Below are 21380 nucleotides of genomic sequence, written 5' to 3'. Positions count from 1 at the left end.
CCAGAAAACTTGTTAGAAATGCAAATTATTGGGTCCTACTCTAGGCCTATTGAATCAGAAACTCTGGGGACAGGCTCAGCAGTTTGTTTAAAAAGCCACCCAGGAAATTTTGATTCATGCTCAAGTTTCAAAACCACTGCTTAAATTCTACACGGAGCAGCTCACAACTTTATTTCCTAGGTTAGGGGGGAAACTTAAGCATCGGTAAAATTGTGTTTTAAAAAACTTATGTTTTGTTCTTCTAAAACCTCACATATACATTTCATATACTATAGGCAAATGCAATATTTAGTGAGGGGTATCATTCTCCCTTTTATTTTATAAAAATACATGTAATGAGGGCGCCTGGGTGGCTCAGTCGGTTAAGCATCTGACCAGCTGAGGTCATGATCTCGCGGTCCGTGAGTTCGAGCCCGCATCGGGCTCTGTGCTGACAGCTCAGAGCCTGGAGTCTATTTCAGATTCTGTGTCTCCCTCTCTCTCTGGCCCTCCCCCTGTTCATGCTCTGTCTCTGTCTCAAAAATAAATAAACGTTAAAAACATTAAAAAATATATATGTAATAGAATTTATATATTTATATATTTGCCATATCAAGGGAGTAAGTATTTATGAGATATATTGTATGTACTCACTCAAGTCCTAGGCACTATGGGACAGAATAAGAATGTATCTTCCCTGAGAAAGACATCAAAATGACATTCCATTTATCATTTGTGGTGATTAAGATAAATCTTCTTTAGTTTTACTCTAGCAAGCTCCATTGATTAAAGATCTCACAATCTTATTAAGGAAATGAGGCTTATAAAGTAGAAACAATTAGTAATTAGTACAAAATAATTTCTAGTCAAGTGACATCTTGTATAGTATAAATCATGAATGCTTCATTTGTTAGAATAGAGGAATTATTGTGAGTTAAAAGAATAGGAAGCCTTCATTGGAAACATGTGAAATGAGGCTCACCCATGAGCAAAATTTTGTTAGAAAGGATAGTCTTGAGGGTTTAGTTATGGAAGAGCATATAAGTATAATGGCAAAAAGGTGGAAATGAGCATATGGGCAAGGCAACAAGATAGGTATCTAGAGTAGTTGAAGAAATAGTTTAATTACACGTGTTTTTATATTAAATATTAATATAATTGAGGCATATTTATATTAGCAATTTAACCTCTTTTAACACTGTATAGCCCATACCTCTAGAAGATTTGAAAATGTGACCTGAAATGAATGGACATATGCTATTTTACCTGAGGCTAGTGAAGGGCAGTTAAGTCTAGTCAGGAAAGTGGAACAAGAAGAGAAAGTATGGGGGGCATAGTGAAGAAACATACCATTTGATTCTGGATTTGACCAACAAGAGGTATATCTAAAACATGAGAATAGCTTTAGGAGAGAAGAAAACAGTGTGGCAAAATCATATACTGCTGGGACCAGACAAAATCAATCAATGCATTATCATCCCATACCCTTTGTCATTTGTCCATCAAAGAGTGGGCTCCCCTTACCTACCATATTGGTCCTTTTGAATTTCATGTTGCAGACTGAAAGGAGAAGGGGGTTATAAAAGACAAGACATGGGAAGAATTGCACTGGGGAAGAAATTTCAGGAATGGTGGATATAAGCCATGAGGTATAAGGGATTTAAATGAAAAAGAAAAGAGAAAGCTAAGTATTGCCATGGCCTATGTATACCACTCACTGTATGGGAAAACTATAAAGAATAGTTGAGTTATTTCATAGCTGCTTACACTTACTGGCTTGGGTATTCTTTGCTCTGAGATTGGACCATATGACCCATGATATCAACTTAGTTACAGTGAGCATCAAGCTTACACTATAGTATTTGCTACAAAAGAAATGCATCTCGTAAGTACATCATGAGTTAGGGGCGCCTGGGTGGCTCAGTCAGTTGAAAATATGACTGTTGGTTTAGGCTCAGGTCATGATCTCGCAGTCTGTGAGTTGGAGCCCCATGTCAGACTTCATGCTGGCAATGCCAAACCTGCTCTTTGGATTCTTATTCTCTCTCTCTCTCTCTCTCTCTCTCTCTCTCTGCCCCCTGCATTCATGCATGTGTGCATCCTCTCTCAAAATGAATAAACTTTAAAAAAAAGTACATCATGAGTTAAAACACTAAGCAACGTTGCTCTTCAGCTTGTTCATACCTCTAATGTCTGAAGAGGACCACAGTCTCCATGACTTCCAAAGAGCCACCCACTGCTTTCCCAACCGCTCTGCCCTAGAACTGTCTCTATACTGAGAAGGGAGAGGGAATGATGATGGGCATAAGTGTCCCTGATCCATTTGAGACAAATCTAGAACAGCCTCCAGATAAGCCCGCTATAATGAGTCATGTCATCCAGACAGGGACCCTGAAATAAATCACAGTAACTTTAATCACCACTGACATTACTATTATTTTTGTAGAAAGTACATTTGTGGTTCTTCGAGAGGAGAAAAATAATTTTCTTTATGGAATCATCCACAAGTCACCAGTAGTTTTCCGAGTAAATAACTATAATAATAACAACAAGAACTAATGCTTATACTACGTGCCAGGAGCTATTCTAAGTGCTTTGCACGTTTTACATGTAAAATGATCCTCAGGGGAAGGGTTCTAATATTATCATCACTAATTCCAGCTAGTGAATGGTATACGCAGATTGACCATCAGGTCATCTACTGCAGATTCCTTGTTCTAAATATTAAAATAAATTTTAATTGATGAATGATATATCTGAAAAGATTCCTCACAAAATAACTGCAAATAAGTCATCCAGAAGAGATGGTCATTGTTTTCTACTCAAAAGCACTTATTTACTTACTTACTTACTTATTTGAGGGAGAGATACAAACTGTGAGTGTGGGATGGGCAGAGAGGGAGACACAGAATTTGAAGCAGACTCCAGGCTCTGAGCCATCAGCACAGAGCCCGAAGCAGGGCTTGAACCCATGAACCACGAGATCATGATTCAAGCTGAAGTTGGATGCTTAACCACCCAGGCGCCCAAAAGTTTTAAGAATAGAAAATATTTTTACTTCCCTTTATAAGTGCACCCTAATATTTGCAACACTGTTACAAATGAAGTCTCATATATCAAATCCAGTGGCCCTCCACCAGGAAAGATTTTATCCCCTGGGGACATTTAGCGACATGTGGAGACATTGTTGGTTGTCAAAATCAAGGGTTGCTGCTAGCATGTAATGAGTTAAGGCCAAGGATGCTACTAACCATTCTACAAAGGACCGGACAATCCCCTCAAAAAAGAATTATCCCGATTGAAATGTCAATAGTGCTGAGGTTGAGAATTCATGATGTAATCTATAACTGTTCTCTTTACATTACTGTTAAAATAAGAGAATTAATTTCAGTAAGTACTTACTGATGTCTTTCACCTTCTACATTTAGATTATCACATGCCTTCAGGACTCCATTTATCAAATTATATCCTGAATCCTGACATTTATCACTAAACTTTAGGTCAAGCCATCATTTCTGCCTCCATTCTTGTTCCTCCTACATTTCTTTAGTACAGTATAACTTCTCTAAAGCCTATAGAAAACCATGACCCTCTGGTATGCATCCTCCAGTGGTTTCCCTTATGATATAAAATCAGACCTAAACTGCAAACTAAGACCTGCAATATGCCACAGGATTCGGCTGCTGCCTAAGCTCAGTTCTTATTACCCAAAGTGCTTTATTTTTCACTTTTTTCCAGGCACTTGGCTTTCCATATGCCAAGCTCACCCCCGTCTCATAGCTCTGTACTTGCATTTCCTCTGACTAGAATGTTCTTTCTCTTGAGTTTGACATAATTTTTCTTGTTTTTTAGGATCCAGCTCAAATGAAAGTTTCTCTAAGAGGCCTTATCCCTGACCCATGACTGATTTTCCTATTAGTATTTATCATTTTCTGAAATGATCTTCTGTCTTTATGTCTCAGTGTTCTATATTAGTTACAAAAGTATAAGCCTCATGAAGAAGGGGCTCTGTCCTACAAAGTCTCTTGCATTCCTCATGCCTAGAACAATGCCTGACATGTAATAGATGATTAATAAATATTTATTGAATAACGAGTGAATTATTGAAAGAAGAAATAAAATCTAAAGGCTAGGGATTTGCTTAATGCTATGGATTCAACAAGGTAAACACTGTATCTATCCTCCAGTCTTAGAGTATAGTCACTTTCTCTTCAAGGAAGTAAAGGATAAAATGAAACTCAAAGAACAGGAATGAGCTATCTAGGTGGAGAGTGAGGAAAAGAGCTTCCAGGGTAAATAAACTATGAAACACTGAGGCTCAGGGTTAAGAGGGAGCTAAGCCTGTTGTAGGAATAGCATGGCTGTTCTGGAAACAGGCACAGAAGAATGAGGCTTGAGGCTGGAGGGTAGAAAGGCACATCACAAAGACCTTATAGATATTAAGAATGTGGACTTTATCAGGCGTGAATGGAGGGCTGCAGAAAGGCTTTCTTTACATCAGTAGGTAATGCTATCATATTACACAGTGATCAAAGCATGCAACCTGAATTAATCAAGGCTGCAGCTAAACCACATTTGCATAAGCAGTGAGATCATAATTTGGGTAAATAGAGAGTGGGTGATGAACGGAGGGTTCCTGCTAATGTTTATAATCCAACATTCAGGACTGTCAATCCAACATCTCAGTGCCAGTCAAACCCTGAATCAAATGACACTCTTCTGCAACATATTAAACATTTCACAAATGGCAGAAGACATGCTTTTTGACTAGTGAAATCACTTCAGTTGTGAACCCTTTCAGAATTTTCCATTTTTAATAAATTGATTTAATTTTTCTGTTCTATTCATGTGCAGATCTGCTAAATTATGGTTTACAAAAAAGTAAAGTGGTCAGATTCAATCAGACCATTCATTCATACCAGCCAGGGCTCTCAGTAATTACATTTATCTGAGATAATTTTAATTTGCCTTCCATTTACATAATGAAATCATTTTGTATCACTCTACCAAGAGTTCAGGAGGAATATTTTAAAATATCAATATTGTGTTTGTTTCATTTAACAATATTTATATATATTTTACTATGGGCAGGGTGATCTTGCTATAGTCACATTAAACAGAAAGATCATTATTGTTTGCAAAGCACAAATCTAAACAGTAATTTGGAGGTCTATGAAAAAAATAATCCAGATAATTCAGGACCCAGTGTGATTTTGCGGAGGGGGGAATGTATAATCAGACTGAACCACCCTCACACAAATATTAATAAATAATTTTATTTTCAATTTGTATTTTATAAACCAAAATTAGTGAAAAATTATTTATGTGTGAATACATTTTAAAAAAATGGCTTATACTGAATCCAGGAGTTCCTGTAGCTGTAACAGTTCAGCTATAAGCTAACAGTTACAAATAACTATAACCCACCACAAATAATTTGGTTGTTAAATTTGACCATTGGGCAATTTATTTAAATGTCTATGAAATTTCATATTGAAAATTGACTCCACTTTGATTACGTTCTCACTCTAGTTAGCAACATTTCGTACTTACAGAATCAAGCTTACTGTCATTTTCCCCCTTTCATATGTATGCTATTCAGTCGTTTTTATTACATGGACACTTGTGATTCCCCAATGATTAGCTTTTGTAAAAACATGAGTGCTTTGTACATAAATAATTTATATTCACATATTGTTCCACCTATCAATTTTACTGTCATTGGATTATGAACAATTTAAGGTATATCATTATTAATATTAAAATAATGTGAAACTAAGATAGGAGTTTGTTTTATATTAATGAAGCCCTTATAAAAACTATTTTTCCACTGTCAAATTGGTAATGTGGAAATGTAAATATCCTTCTCCAAAAATTCACAAACTTGAATACATGGTGACATTAGGATTTTAACAGATGATTAAAAAAAAAACTTCTGCTAAAACTATATATTTAACAAAGTTTTAAACCCTGAAAAAAGTTTAGATTTTAAATTAAGCAGATGTAAGAAATAAACTGAAAGAGAACAAAATAAAATGAAAACTTCCAAAATTTCAAACTCAGCAAAATGTGTATGTATTTTTTTCATTTACCTCTCCAAATAAATGAATAAGAAATTACTTATTTGGAACTGTATTTAAAGAATAACATCATGGGGATTTTAACAAGATAACGGCCATGATACCTACTTAAGATTGATTTATTATAATATGTAGAAGATAAAATTATATAATGCAGTATATTACTATTTAGAACTAATGTTGCATTTCATAAAGAGATTTACAAAAATAATGAATTGTCAAGTCTGATTTTTCTCAGCAACCAAAGAATATGGGCAACATGATTCAATTATATAAAAAGACATAATGTAGACATACATCTCATGATTAAGTGTATCTACTTAAGACATACAACTTGATATTTTGGTATACGTATACACTGTTAAATGATCACCATAATCAAAGGAATGAACATATACATCACCATACGGCTACCATTTTCTTTCTTTCTTATTTTCTTTGGTTTTTTTTGGTGAGAATACTTACCTCTTTCTGTTCTTCTAACACATGAGGCTCATTTAACCATAGGCTTCTCTTGTTTGGTGAGTAAGTAACTCTTTCAGATCAGCCCATGGTATCCCACTAATCACCCCAACAATCAGAACAGTTGAATAAATACTATATTTTAATTTAAAAACCAAAAACAATCAAATAATCTGAATTAAGAAAAAAGTATAGAATATCTGGACTTAAATCTAGGTTTAAGTCCATGCAGGCAGTTTTTGGACTAAAACTGTCTGTCCTTAAACCTTCTTAGTTTCAGCTTCCTCATTGTAAAATCTGGATGATAATCTTGGCTTCACAGGCATATTATCTTAAAGACACATTATTGAAGTTTTAACACATAGTAGGCACTTAATTAGTGGTAGCTAGTAATGTAATAAAGAGGAACAAAAGAACAAGTGTGATTATATATACATATACACACACATACAAATACACACACATATATGAAATGATTATTTTCATTCAAATATATGCCATTTGAATTTTTTGTTTTGTTTTGAAGTTTATTTAGTTATTTTGAGAGAGGGATAGATATCATGAGAGGGGAAGGGGCAGAGAGACAAGGGGAGAGAGAATCCCAAGCAGGCTCCGTACTGCCATTGCAGAGCCTGAAGCAGAGCTTAAACTCACAAAGCATGAGATCATGACCTGAGCTGAAGTCAGAGTTGGACACTTAACTGACAGAGCCACCCAGGTGCCCCTATGCCATTTGAGTTTTAGTTACTAACTAGGGGAGATTACTCCCCTAAAAGGTTTTAAACTAGGAGTCTATAACTAAAATGTAAGTTATGGGGCTCTCTTTCGATATGAGCACTCCTTAGCTCCCTATTCACTTAATTCTCTGCCCACTTACAATTTCAGTCTGCCATCTTTCTATACTAGGCAAATTGTAGGCCACAGAAAGTTTAGCTTATATTTCTACTGTCTGTACTTGTCATTTGTAATCAGTCTGTGAGCCTGTTTACTGCACATTATTTATGCATGTATGCTAATTAACATGACATTCCATGTTCAACTAGCAATGCTTCTACTCTAAACACACAGAGTGAAGCCAAATTAGATTCAGGGTAATTTCATTCAGACACAACTCTCTACAGCATCTGGCTTCCTCAGGCTCTTCATTTAGGGTCCACAGAGAGAGGTTTCTGGAGGCAAAACTCAGAGAATCTGCACATGAGCCTTTTGTTCAGGTAGGACAGGCATGAGCATTTCAATGATCTCACCCAGATCACTGATCATTACACCTTCGATATTCCTGTGATCAAATCTGAGTATTACCCTTAAAATGATAAAGTAAATTCTAACAATGGCCCACGGAGGTATTTTTTTCCTTAAAATAATAAGAAACACCAGTTTCACCAAAAGTAACATTTTCACCAAAAGCACAAAGACAGCAAGTATGCCATTATTCAAGAAAACGAACCAAATATATTTAAGCTGGGTAACATTTTGAAATTTAACCGATTTTTTTTTACTATTGTTTTTAGTGGTTCCTCTCCTCTTATGGACTTAACATAATCAAAATTAAATCTTAAATTGAGCCTCATTATCAAAGAGGAGCTGAAAGTATAAAACACAAAGATTTGGTTTTCAACCTAAAAAATAGGACTTAAAAACCGTTATTAGCTCATATTTAAAACATGCACTTGAATAGCTTAAAATCAGGCTTTTATTGGGAGAAACATTTCTGAAACCCCAAAATGGTAAGGGCATGAAGGAATGAGAACACACATTTGAGAAGACCGCATAGTGATACAAGAATGAATGTTTTCACGGAGAAGATGAAGCTTCAGTGAAGGATAGAGCAAGACTTAGTGCTTCTTTCCCCTTCTCTGGGCAAAGCCCTGATGGGTGGATGTGAGAAAAAAGAGTCCTTTGATATATTTTCGAGGTAGAGGGCTGTCTAATGATAGAAGTCTGAAGTCTCAGTGGAACGGCAGAGTAGCAGACAAACAGCAATGGCAGCCAGACATGGCCAGCCAGAAAGAGCAGATGCCAGTGTCCTCAATCCAGTGGGTCCACGGGACATCAAGAAAGAGCCTACGAGTATCTCCCATGACTGTGCAGGGATTTAGGTACGGCACTGACCTAGGGAACTGTTTTCAGAAACAAATTAGACAGAGAAAAGATCAGCACATGGAAAGGACGTCTTAGTGCAGTAGTTCTCAAAGTGTGGTCCCTAGAGCAGCAGAATCATCACAGGCTGGTACCACTCCAGACCTACTTAGAATCAGGAACTCTGGGAGCAAGAGTGGAAGTCTGTATTCTAACAAGCCCTCCAGATTTGGGTACAAGTTTGAGGACCACTGCTAACGGATGCCTGCAGACAACAGAGGATTTCCAGGAGCGGTGCAATTGGAACTGAGGCAGGATGGGTTGGCAGAATTTTAACTTGGTTGAGTTTAAAACTGAATTATCTGTGGAATTACTGAATTTGAGAAAAATCAATCTGTGGTTGATTGATTTTTTTCTGCATCAGAAAAACAGAGACTTAGGGGCACTTGGGTGGCTCAGTCGGTTTAGCGTCCAACTCTTGATTTCGGCTCAGGTCATGATCTCATGGCTCCTGAGTTTGAGCCCCGTATTGGGCTCTGTGCTGGCAGTGCTGGGCCTGCTTGGGATTCTCTCTCTCCCTCTGTCCTTCCCCTACTTGTTCTCTCTCATTCTCTCCCTCAAAATAACTAAATTTAAAAACACAAAGAAAAAAGAAAAACAGGGACTTAGATCTCTAAATAAAAAGATTTAAAATTCTGTATTTCTTGTATACCTTATGAGTAACACTGGAAATCCCTATGTTTATCTCAAGATTTTGAATTCTTTTTTACTGTCTATACAAAATGTATATATGTAATACATAGATATCATGTAATAAAAACTACAATATATACTTGATATATAGGGTTCTACACACACACATGCATTTGAACTTTATACCGCTGTCTATGTAACACCTATATATAGGTATAGGTAATCTCTCTCTCTCTCTCTCTCTCTCTCTCTCTCTCTCTCTCTCTCGGTTATATATATGTAATATCTATCTAGGTAATGTCTATTTACATTTCCTTCCTCCCTTCTTTCAATCTCTCCCTCTTTCCCTCCCTTTATTTCTTCCTTTCCTTGCCCAAGTCTCTAAACACTTTTAAAAGTTATATAAGCCTGTTGTGTAAATAATAATTACCAATTCATGTGTGTGTGTATGTCCAGTTCTGTCTGTGGGTACGTGAATATGTTCATGTGTGTGCTTTCTTGGATACACAAAGACTTTTCTATTTAGCACTTTGTCTAATTACTGTGGCATACTTTAGTTAGGGAGAGCACAGCCACTGGTCATTTATAACCTTCTGTAATCATTAATTTTTGTACATACTTTTGAGGCGTAGAAGAGTAGCAGAGTATGTCATCCCAAAATATGCCTTTTGGGCATGAGAAGTATTTCAAGCTGTTTATTTTGAGAGAGTTCAAACACAGGAAAAGCTCTTTTGTGACATAACAAAGTGGGCCGAACCAGAAAGAGAGTGACTACCAGAGAAAACTTTTTACCTAAGGAAGTTATCTGCATAACAGAGCAAGCCCCCACACTGACCTCAGAAACCCCAAACCCCCATCCCTTTTCTTAGCTCAGGATGGTATATATCCTCAGCAGTCTCAATTCTCTAGATACCTTTTGAATATCATATCTTTGTGGGGCTCCTGTATAAACAAACATGCATAATTAAAGTTGTTTTTTGCCTCCTGCTAATTTCTCTGGGATTACAGATGGGGGGGGGGGGGCGTGTCTTAGCCAAGAACCTAAAAGAATAGAGTGAAAGTTAGTTTTTTCTCCCCAACACTTTCTTTACAAACTTCCATGATGCATATGAGAATTATATAACTATTATTTAACTATTATTCTATAACTATTATTTAAATAATAAAATGTCATTAGGAAGGAAATTTTTTCCTAGCCAAAAATAAAACACACACACACACACACACACACACACCCCCTAGGGAAGGGAGGGAAGGAGGGGACTGGGAGGGGAGAGGGAGGGGAGAGGGAGAAGGGGAGAGGGGAGGGAGAGGGAGAAGGGGAGAGGGGAGGGAGAGGGAGGAGGGGAGAGGGGAGGGAGAGGGAGGAGAGAAGGAGAGGGAGGGAGGGAAGGATTGGGAGGGAAGAGGGAGGGGAGAGGGAGACAGGCAATGAGAAGGGAGGGAGGGAGAGGCACTGAGAAGGGAGGGAGGGAGGGAGGAAAGAAGGAAGGAAGGAAAGGGATCTCAAATTCAAATAGCTCACAGTGAAGCAAACAATTTTCTTTATATTCTATCTGTGGAACTGAATTGTATTTCAGACACTTTGGTCCCTCAAAAAACAGAGTGTGCATTACTGAGATGTCCCTTATTTGCTAATACTCTTTACCCTACATTGTCCGTAAGCACAACCTCTATGAAGCCGCATATATGATTCTCTACTTAAGAGGTCTGTTTCCATCCTGTCTGCTCACTTAGCCTGTCATGCTGGTACACCAGGGCCTGTGCACTCGCTGTCAGGGTGAAGATATTCGTAACTCATTGTATCCTCTGGTGTTGTAGTTCAGGAGACCATGGTGCTGAATAGGAAATCAATTTTCATACTTCAAGTCCTAGAATTTATTAGCGGTATTGTTGAAGAAGGTGGTTATGAAATTTTCATTTAATTCTAATCAGCATCCTTTAAAGAATACAACCACACATAAATTATAATGGATGAAAAAGGAAAGGCAATTGTGGAAAAAAAATACTGCATCTCCACTCACTTTGACAAACATGTAGCAGTTGATGGGTAATCTCATTAGGGTTTTTTGTTTGTTTGTTTCCCACTCCTTTATCTACCCTGTTCCTCGTTGACCCATTAATTTTTATAGCATACTGGACTCCTATTTAATGGTTCAATAAATATAATACACTTGTGTTTTTGTTGCATAATGAAGTGATCCAGTAAGTAAAATAACTTTTTTGAAGTTAATATACTCACGGGCTCCCAAAACAACTCAAATATCTCATATTTCCACTAATACTCTTAATAAAAAATTACACTGTAAACTCTCCCTGTAAACTTGTAGTCTAGTCCTCAAATGAACTTTAACCAACTGAATGAATCTCCTGGTAACACATGAACTTTTTAAAAGAGTACAAACTTTCAGATATAATATGAATAAGGTCTGAGGATTGAAAGTATAACATGGTGATTATAATGAATAACAATATATCATATAACTGATTGCTAAGAGAGTAGAACTTAAATGTTCTCACACAAGAAAAGTAACTATGAAAAGTGATGAATGTGTTAATTAACTCACAGGGGAATCCTTTCGTGATGTATCCATATAACAAATCATCACACTGAATATCTTACAATTTTATTTGCCAATTATATCTCAATAAAACTGCTTAAAAAGTTTTTAAAAGATTATATAGCTGGCAAAAATTCAACTCAGATTTGAAATATTCAGCAAAAAATAATTATTAAAATTATTGGTGTTCCACAGAGCTTCTCAAAGCCTTATGTAAAAACTTGAAATAGGTCAGGTCATGATTATCAAAGTTAATATATTTTGTTTCTTCAAAATAATTTTGTAGATTTTCAGTTATTAAGACTTTCTTGAAATGGCTAGTAATTGCTTTCTTTAAATACAAAGAAAAGGTCATAAATTCATGATCTGGAGATACAGAAGTTGGCCAGAATAAGCCAGGTACAATGATACCATAATAGAAAATTTATTGAAAACATATTTGAAAGAAATCTTTTTATCACTAGACACATTTCCCAATTGAATCTAACATTTTCTTTCATTCTAGTTGCAAGTTTTTAAGTAGAGAGAACAATCACTTTGCAAGGCTATTATGTTAATTAGAAACACTACATGAAATATGTGTTCCAGAGTGTTCAATAAACATCTGCCGCCTTTATTTTAGTACCCAATTGTTTTCCCCATGCACTTTCTTTTTACATTCATTTCCAAAGAGGAGAACGATCAAATTAAGGACTGGTACTACTGTGCCTCCATCCTAAGAATGATGTGAAGGTCAAAGGTAATGACAATGGAAGTGAAAGTGTTTGAAACTACAAGGTTTGTGTAGCCACACTGGCATAGATGCCTTAAAGACATGAGTAGAGAGATTGTTGTTCCCACCAGAGTGACAAGCCAAAGAAGACATCCGCGGGACCAGCTGGCAGCACAAGCAAAGCAAGGCTGCAGAAGTTTGTAGCTTTTGGTTCAGAAACTGGATCTTCTTGGCACTCCTAAGATTTCCAAGGCAGTAGGAGAACTCACAGTAAAGAATAAGATGCTGACGTCAGAATCAGGATGCCTAATTACTTACATTTATAATTAGAATTAAAAAGAACAAAGGATTCCCAGCATTTCTATCTTCTTGATACCCAAGTGTAGCAAAACACAGTAAAGAATCTGAAACATGAACATATATTGGAAGACCTCACAATGGCTTGTGTTGTCAAGGTGAAGCTTTTAAATTATTTGTGCAGATAGCCAACTTATCCACTCTGTTTTGGCTTTTCCTATTTCCACCCCCCAAATTAGGAAAATGCTTTCCTGTCTTTCTCAAATACTGATCATTCTCAATAATGAAGAAACTCCAAGAAGTGGTTTACCTTTAAGAATCATAGTAAATGCTAGTCAGTTTGTGTGTGAATGTGTGTGTATGTGTGTGGTCTGTTTGGGGGGAAAAGAAAATAGCAGTGGAGTGGAAAATAGAGAAATGGAAGAAAACCAGCTTGAGTAGCACACACATATCCTAATGACACACAGGCTCATATTTGTTGTGGCACTTAACTCTGGAATTAGAGACTATGTCATATTTTATACCCTCTAAAGCAGGGAACTGTATCTCAAAGTTGGCATTTCTAAGACATTATTTTTCCATGTCTATTGAGAAATACTGTTTTCACATGTATTTTTCTTTCTCATCCATAGGATTTTATAACTTTTCCTTTTATTCCATGCTCAATCTTTTCTTCATGATAGTAGAATAACATTTTTTTTCACATTTCAATTCCTTCTTTCTGTGCCTATTTCTTTGTTCTCATTTTCACCTATTTCCAATGGAATTGGAATTGGAATTAATTTTACCTTGTTTCTGGGACTTCCACCTTATTTCAGTCTGGATTATATCCTTATTTCCATTACCAAGTTAGTGATCTCATTTAACTCCTTTTTTGAAGGATATGTAAATGAACCATCCCTTTGTCTACTAATACTCTCAACACTCAATGTACAGAACATCTGACCGGCCTCCCCCAATACCCCAGGAAAGTAATCAAGACGCCAGGATTCTCCGTGGCATTCCTACAGGCAGCAACTATTATCCTTGTCTACCCCCAAAAGTGAAAAAGTTATGGAACCAGGAAGATAACTCTTGCTCCCACATTGTTTACCCTTACAGGAGCTAAAAAAGAAAATAGTCTTCTTAGATTAAACTGAATATACATTTTACTTATAGAAAAAAAAATTTGAAAACTATACGTAAAATATATATATTCTCTAAGATAGTGCATTATGACATTGCTTTAAACGATCCCCAAGGGGTCTGAAAATTTAACTGGATTCCCTGCAGTTATGAAATTATGTCAGGAAGCAACTTAATAAACAAGATATTTTGCTCTTTGGAAGAGCAAAGACATTGAATAATTTTCCTTTGTTACTCACATGCATCCATGCATCCATTTAAGGAATGCCAACATAGAACAGGACTTGTAATTGCCCTGTTTATGAAACTGTCTACTCAAGAAATTTTAAGCAAAGAAAGGGGTTGACTATTCAGGAATACTGAGCCCTTCCTGAATCCTAAAATGAATAATGCCTTAAAGCATGATTTCTCCATTTTGTTTGACAGAGACTGTCCAAAATAAGATGTTTTTTAGAGTACCTTGGAAAGGTTATGGGAAACCATGGCCATGCTTTTCTCATATTCTACTTAAGTTCACAAAGTTGGTTCCAGATAGAGGAAACTTTCATAACTTTTCCAGAGAAACGTCTCTTTCCCTCGCTGGGACCCTCTCAGAACAGGTCAACTATTCCTGCAGCTTCTCCACCTACACTCAAGTGGGCAAATTCAATTCAGGCTTGTCTTGGGAGGCCTACTATAGCTTTTTAGCTTTTTCCTGGCTTTATCAGAGAGCATTCCTTACATGTACTTTAGGTACAGACAGAACTGGGTTGAATCCCAATCAGAGACTACTTAACTGTGAAAAACTGGGTTGTTTATTTAAGTTCACTGACCCCTGGTTTCTTAATTTTAAGTTACGATAACTGAACTGTAACAAGTATTTGAAAATTACAGACAATAAGTGTAAAGTGACCAGCGTAACAACTTATAAAAATATATAGATTGATAATTTGGTAAGAGAGCTGATTAGGTGTGAATAAAAATTAGTCTTCTTGTTGGCTTGTGCTAATTTACGACGTTCATCAAATGAATTTACCATATTCATTAGGGCCTGAATAGTCAGGGAAGAGGAGTTACAAACAAAAATTTACTTGGAAAAAGAAAATAAAATTTCCAAACCATGAAATAAATCCTGGTTCCAAGTGAAATCTCCGACTATTAAAGATGGGAATAGTCTACCTCTAAAAATCAAAATTACACATTTTACACATCAAAGATAAAAAGATAAAATTATTACTGTGAAAAGGTACTTGCAATGTTCCAAACTAACTCACAGGCAAAACACCAGCATTCCGTTCGTAAAAAATATTCCAGCAAACAGGCATTACATTTTTTTCCTGTACCAAACCAGTACAAAATGTCTATATAGCTAGTACAAACCGTGCACGAAAAATTAGTTTTCACATTCTGCTTTAACAGGTTATAATTTCTTCCATTAATAATAGGGTACATGCGTTAAATATACCGATGAACAGTATGACCTTTGAAAGGGTTTTTGAAAAGTGATTTTCGTTTCTATAAAAAAAGGAAAGCATAATTTTCACCAGCGATTTCTCTAGACAACAGAAAGCTTAAGTGGAGTGATTTACTTTTTCCTCAAGCAAAATACTTTCAGGCGGGTTCAGAAAGCGTCCCCAACGGGCTCAGGCTCACCTGGAATTCCAGGCGACTTCGGGATGCCGCCAGCATGGGCATTTCCTGAACACCCCGGACCTCGGGAGAACCAGCCAGCCTCTTCCGGTCCTTCGAGAATGATGACAGCATCCAACACGTGCCCACGTGAGCTCTCCAGCTGGGTTAAGGGCCTCGGCTAAGCGGCTAAGCTCTTCTCGCGAGGTTGGAGGAGGTCGTCCAGCGCGCGTAACTGCCACGTGACCTCCTGCAGCCGGGAGCGCCACTGACCCAGGCGGTCACAGGCTCCTCCCACTCTTCCCTGGCCTTGGAAAGTCTTCTCGCCAGGATCCGCTCAGGGAGGCAGCCTTGAGAGAGGAAAGTGTTGTTGAGGCCATCTGAACTTTATGCGCTTCTTCCATGTTAAGCCCGTGACAGCCTGCAGCCTGTGTATAAACTTCAGATTCAGGTGGAAAGGGATGGAGATCTCTAGATGGAGATCACTGGACTCGTGCAAGACAAGCCTTGTAAGTGCCTTTGCTTGTGAAGCCTGCCGCCCACCAATTTGGCCTGCCTCTTTCTTCTGGCTCTCCTTGCCCTCCGTGTGCTGGTTTTGAGTATCACCTAGGGAAGCTCCCAAGGTCGCAGATCAACACATTTTATGGTATTTGATATCATATACACATTTGGATATTTGTTACATTGTTGTCCCATTCCAAACTGAGAGGCTTGGAGCTTAAAGAGGTTAACTCACCTGCCCAAGGTGAGGGATTGATCTAACAGGGCTGGGATACAGATGCAGATCATCTGTCCCCTGAGCATCCACGCAGTCTTGGCCACCTGGACACGTGCTGTCTCCATCACTGAGAACCTTGGGTCACTTGAACACTGCCTTCTGCTCTAACAGAATGACTGCCCTCAACTTCTTGACAAGAGGTTGAACAGCAGTTTGTATGACCATATTTAGAGTGGAAGTTTGGATCACTGATCTGGTAAGTTTATTTTTTCTAATATTAACTTTTACTGTGATATTTTCCCCTGTAAGTGCTTATTCCATCCCACAAATTCTGAAGTGTATTTTCATTTCCAATTTAAAATATTTAATAATGTTCTGAATGCACATCCAATTGCTCAAAAAGTCTGTTTTGAAAGTCCTTTCCTTCATTAGATTATCTTGTAGAAAATGGGGGAGCTGTATATGTGTGGCTCTATTTCTGGAAACTCTGTTGGGTGTTATTGATCCATGCTTTATCTTTATGCTGGTACCAAATATTCTTGTTTATATTTATAGTAGGCTTGAAATCTGATACTGTAGCCCTCAACCATTTTTGTTTCTAAAGTAAAAATTATTTGGAATATTCTAGGTTGTTTGCATTTCCTTATAAATTTTAAATGCAGTTTATCGATTCTTAGCAGAAGGAGGAAGAGGATGAGGGGAAAGTAAAGAAGCAAAAATTCCCTGGGATTTTATTGAATTTACAAAGCCGTTTGAAGAAAACAGTAATGCTGAGCCTTTTAATCCACATATATGTTTCTTTCTCTGTATTTAGGTCTTCCTTAATTTCTTACAGCAATATTTGGTACTTTTCTATATATAGGCTTATATGATTTGTGTTAATTTTTTAAGTAAGTGTTTTTACGCCGCTGATGTGGTTGTGAGTCATTGTTCTTAAACTTCATTTTCTAAAACTTGGCTACTGACAAAGATTCTGTCCTTGACCAAACGCTATTCAGCCTCCCCTGAACTTTTCAAGTAGGCCTTCACTTTTAGACTTCTGTGTTCTTGTCTGCATTGCCCAAATTTAGCAGGAATCCTAAGTTAGTTCAGCTCCAATCCCCCACCCTTCCTTTCTGGTCTCCCTTGGTATCTGCTCAAGTTCCTCATCCTCCACCATCCCCCGGGTGATGTCTGATCTCCTGGCTTGCCTCCTGCAAGCATCCTGTGAGGTCAGTTTCACCCACCTCCCCACCCCCCCTTACCTCTGATGTTCCTCTTAGTAATTTCCCATCCACTGACCCCCACCCCTCTCCTTGGCTATAAATTCCCATTTGCCTGTGCTGTATACAGAGTTGAGTCCATTCTGTCCCCCTGCAGGGCCCTATTGCAATGGTCCCTGTACCTGTAGCAGGGCGTCCCTTGAATAAAGTCTTTCTTACAGTGCTTTAACAAGTGTCACTGGATAGCTTCTTCTTTACCAGTTAGAATGAGTATTTTTTCCTTAATACTGCTGGTATATAGAAAATGTAATTGATTTATATTTTCCTAATAATCTGGGACCTTGCTATACTCACTTATTAGTTCTCATCATTGTACTATACATTCCTGAAGGCTTTCAATATTTAAAAGAATCTGAATTTTGCAAATAGATGGAATTTTATTTTTCATTTCTTATCTTTATGTATTTAATTTATTTTTCTCTCCTTATTTCACTGACTAGGCTCTTTTGCCGAAAATAGAAATGACACTGGACATCCTTTCCCTGTACTAAATTTAGGAGGAAAAAGTTTAGTATTTCAACAAAAAAGATGATGTGAGCTATAGTTTTTCTTGGATGTCCTTTATCAGATTTTAAAACTATTTATTCCTAGTCTTCTGAGATATCTTATCATGAATGGGTGTTGAAGTTTGATAAATGATTTTGCTGAATCTATTGAAATGATAAACCCTAAAGTAAGAAAAAATGGTAAGATTTCTTCCCTTTCACTTTGTTAGTAGGGTTTATATTGTTTATCTGTTAAACCAGTCTTCATCCTTGGCATAATCATATTTGATTTTGTGGCATTATCCTTCATATATGTGTGTATGTACTTATATACATAACTTATTTCTAATATTCTGTTAAAGGTATATGTGCCCATGTTCATGAGGGATATTTGTCTGTAATTTTCTTACTTTGAATTTTTTTTCTCAAGTTTGGTTATTAGGGATAAGCTAACTTCATAAAATGATTAGACAAGGGTTCACTCTTTTTCTAATTCTGAAGGAGTTTGTCTACGGTTTGTCATTTCTTTTTAAAATATTTGATAGAAATCATTGGCAATAGCCTCTGAGTCTGGGGTTTTCTTTGTGAATATGGTTTGATCATGATTTCAGTTTATATTCATGAGAATGCTGGAAGCCATTATTGATTTGATTTGATTGTAGCAATCATATGTAAGTCCCTACATTCCTACATTTTAAAGAATTAAAAATGTCAATAATAACTGTCAAGAATACTAAAAAGATATCTTTTTTGATTTACTGAGAAGGTAACACTGTATTCACTCTCTTTAGAATTCTAAATCCTTTAATGACTACTTATTTGGTGAAATACAGATTGACACATAATGTTTTTTTCCTCTCATAATTAGTTATACAAAAGTTTAAATATCCTATTATGTATTGCAAATATAGCTATTTTCAAAATTCTATTGCTTTCTCATTTTTAAATGACAAAAACATGTTCATACGGTAAATGCTTAATTTTAGCTATATTGTTCCCCTTTATTTTATTATTTAAAAATTTGTTTAATGTTTATTTATATTTGAGAGAGACAGAGAGAGAGAGAGACAGAGACAGAGCATGAGAGAGAAGGGCAGAGAGAGACAGAATCCGAAGCAGGCTCCAGGCTCTGAGCTGTGAACTGTCAGCACAGAACCTGATGCGGGGCTTGAACTCACCAGCAGTGAGATCATGACCTGAGCCGAAGTCAGACGCTCAATCAACTGAACCTCCCAGGCACCCCATATATTGCTTCCCTTTATAAACATTTGCTTTTCCTTCACAAACCTGTTTTATTATTATCTACAGAGCATTCACCCCACGTTTCCTGTCTTTGTTGATTTGCTTGCATTTGTGCTTAATGTCTAATTTCATGTCCCCATTTTCATCTTTTTCTACATGTGTGAATCCTGCTTATTAGAGGTAGGTCCTAATCAAAGACACTTTCTCCATGCAGACTTCTCTGATAGCCTTCAGTCACACCAATTTCTCACTTCTCAACCTCTGTAGACTTATCTATTACCTACACTGTGGCCAAATCACTTTCAACCTTGTATTTGAATTATACCCGTATATGCCTCAGTTACCCACACTAGAAAGGTTAGTATCTGTGATGTTGTGACTTATAATAAGAAATACGTATTTGGTCTTTACCCACATTTCTGGCACAGAAATGCTATAAATGTCACAATAATGTTATAATGTTATAACAAATATGTTATATAATGCTATAATTAATAAATATAATGTTATAATAATACAATATATGTTATAAACTATAACTATCACCTTGGGATACCCTAAGTGATGAGAGAGTCTAAGTGATATGTCTTTTGGTGTGTATTTTAGAGTTTGTTTCAAAAGAGAAAGCACGATTTGGAGAGGAGCAGAGAGACGAGGAGAGAGAGAATCCTGAGGGGCTCACTCTTCCCAACTGGGAGATCATGACCTGAGCAGAAATCAAGAGTCAGATGCTCAACTGACTGAACCACCCAGGTGCCCCTATGTCTTTTGTTATATTTGTGAGGTGTACTTTTGGAAAGCCTTGGGGAACCTAAGGAAGGCTGATTGCCCATGGAGCCAATTCTGAATTAAATGGTTGGTACTAGGGCGTCTGGGTGGCACAGTTGGTTGAGCATCCAACTTTGGCTCAAGTCATGATCTTACAGTTTGTGAGTTTGAGCCACACATCAAGCTCTCTGCTATCAGTGTGGAACCCACTTCAGATCCTCGGTCTCCCTCTCTGGCCTTCTCCTACTCGTATATGTGCATGCATGGTGTACTTTCTCTCTCTCGAAAATAAATAAAACATTAAAAAATAAATAAATAAAGGGTTGGAACTTTCAGTCCCATCCCATACCTCCGGGGTAGGGAGATAGTCTGCAGATTGAGTTCAGTCACCAGTGGCCAGTGATTTCATTACTCATGCCTATTAATGAAGCCTACACAAAAATCCAAAAAGAGAAGGTCCAGAGATTTTCCACGTTGATAAACTCATTGGAATTTGGGGAGAGTGGGGTGCTTAGGGCACAGAAGCTCTGTATGCTTCCTCCATACCTTCCTGCCCTGTGCGTCCTTTTATAATAAACTGATAATCTAGCAAGTAAAATGTTTCTCTGAGTTCTGTAAGCCCCTTTAGCAAATTATTCAAATCCAAGGAGGTGGTTGTTGAAACCTCCAGTATCTAGAGCTCGTTGGTCAGGAAGACAGATGACAACCCGGGCTTGTGACTGGTGTCCAAAGAGAGGCTGTATAAGGGGGGCGCTGTTTGGGACAGAGCCCTCAGTCTGTGGGGTCTGATACTCTGCAGGTGGATTGTGTCAGGACTGAGTTGAATTATAGGACACCTAGCTGATGTCCAGAGCATCTCTTGGTGGTGTGGGAGGAGCCCTCGTCCCTCCACACAGATGAGATTTGGTGACCTGAACTTTGGTATCCTGTTCACTTTCATCTATATTCCAGCCCACTTGTTGAGCAAATTCTGAAGTTAGTGTGTAAGAGTTGAAAGAAATGACTACTTTTACTTTCAGGCACATTTGGATTTGGGATTGGGATATTTTGATGGTTGTTTGTGTTTACTTCATCATACTTGCATTTTTAGAGGCCTGGGTTCCTTTGTTGTTTATTAATTCAATAATTCATTATACAAACAAATGTTGTAGTATTTCATCATCCTACATGAGGACAATGACTTATTGGCAAAATACAATATTTGAAATTATAATGCTTTGTACTTATAAAAGACAATTCACATTTCTTATATTCACTAGTTATATCTCTTTCCTTGTCTCTTTTTATACACACACATATGCATGCGCAC

At 37.2% G+C, this 21380-nt stretch overlaps 1 protein-coding gene and 1 long non-coding RNA gene across 2 annotated transcripts in view; one reads left to right on the top strand and one right to left on the bottom strand.

Annotated features, from left to right (window-relative positions):
* LOC128312774 (uncharacterized) overlaps positions 1–15974 on the bottom strand; it is a 167902-nt gene extending 151928 nt beyond the window's left edge. The window contains exon 1 of the long non-coding RNA XR_008292468.1: positions 15621–15974. This is a non-coding gene — a long non-coding RNA (uncharacterized LOC128312774). The remainder of the gene's footprint in view (positions 1–15620) is intronic.
* NKAIN3 (sodium/potassium transporting ATPase interacting 3) overlaps positions 15864–21380 on the top strand; it is a 696415-nt gene continuing 690898 nt past the window's right edge. The window contains exon 1 of the mRNA XM_053208019.1: positions 15864–16570. Within this exon, the coding sequence (XP_053063994.1) occupies positions 16532–16570 (39 nt within the window). The 5' untranslated portion in view covers positions 15864–16531. The remainder of the gene's footprint in view (positions 16571–21380) is intronic.

Source organism: Acinonyx jubatus, chromosome F2 (assembly GCF_027475565.1).
Source record: "Acinonyx jubatus isolate Ajub_Pintada_27869175 chromosome F2, VMU_Ajub_asm_v1.0, whole genome shotgun sequence".
NCBI lineage: Eukaryota > Metazoa > Chordata > Mammalia > Carnivora > Felidae > Acinonyx > Acinonyx jubatus.
This window is presented reverse-complemented; position numbering and strand designations above follow the sequence as displayed.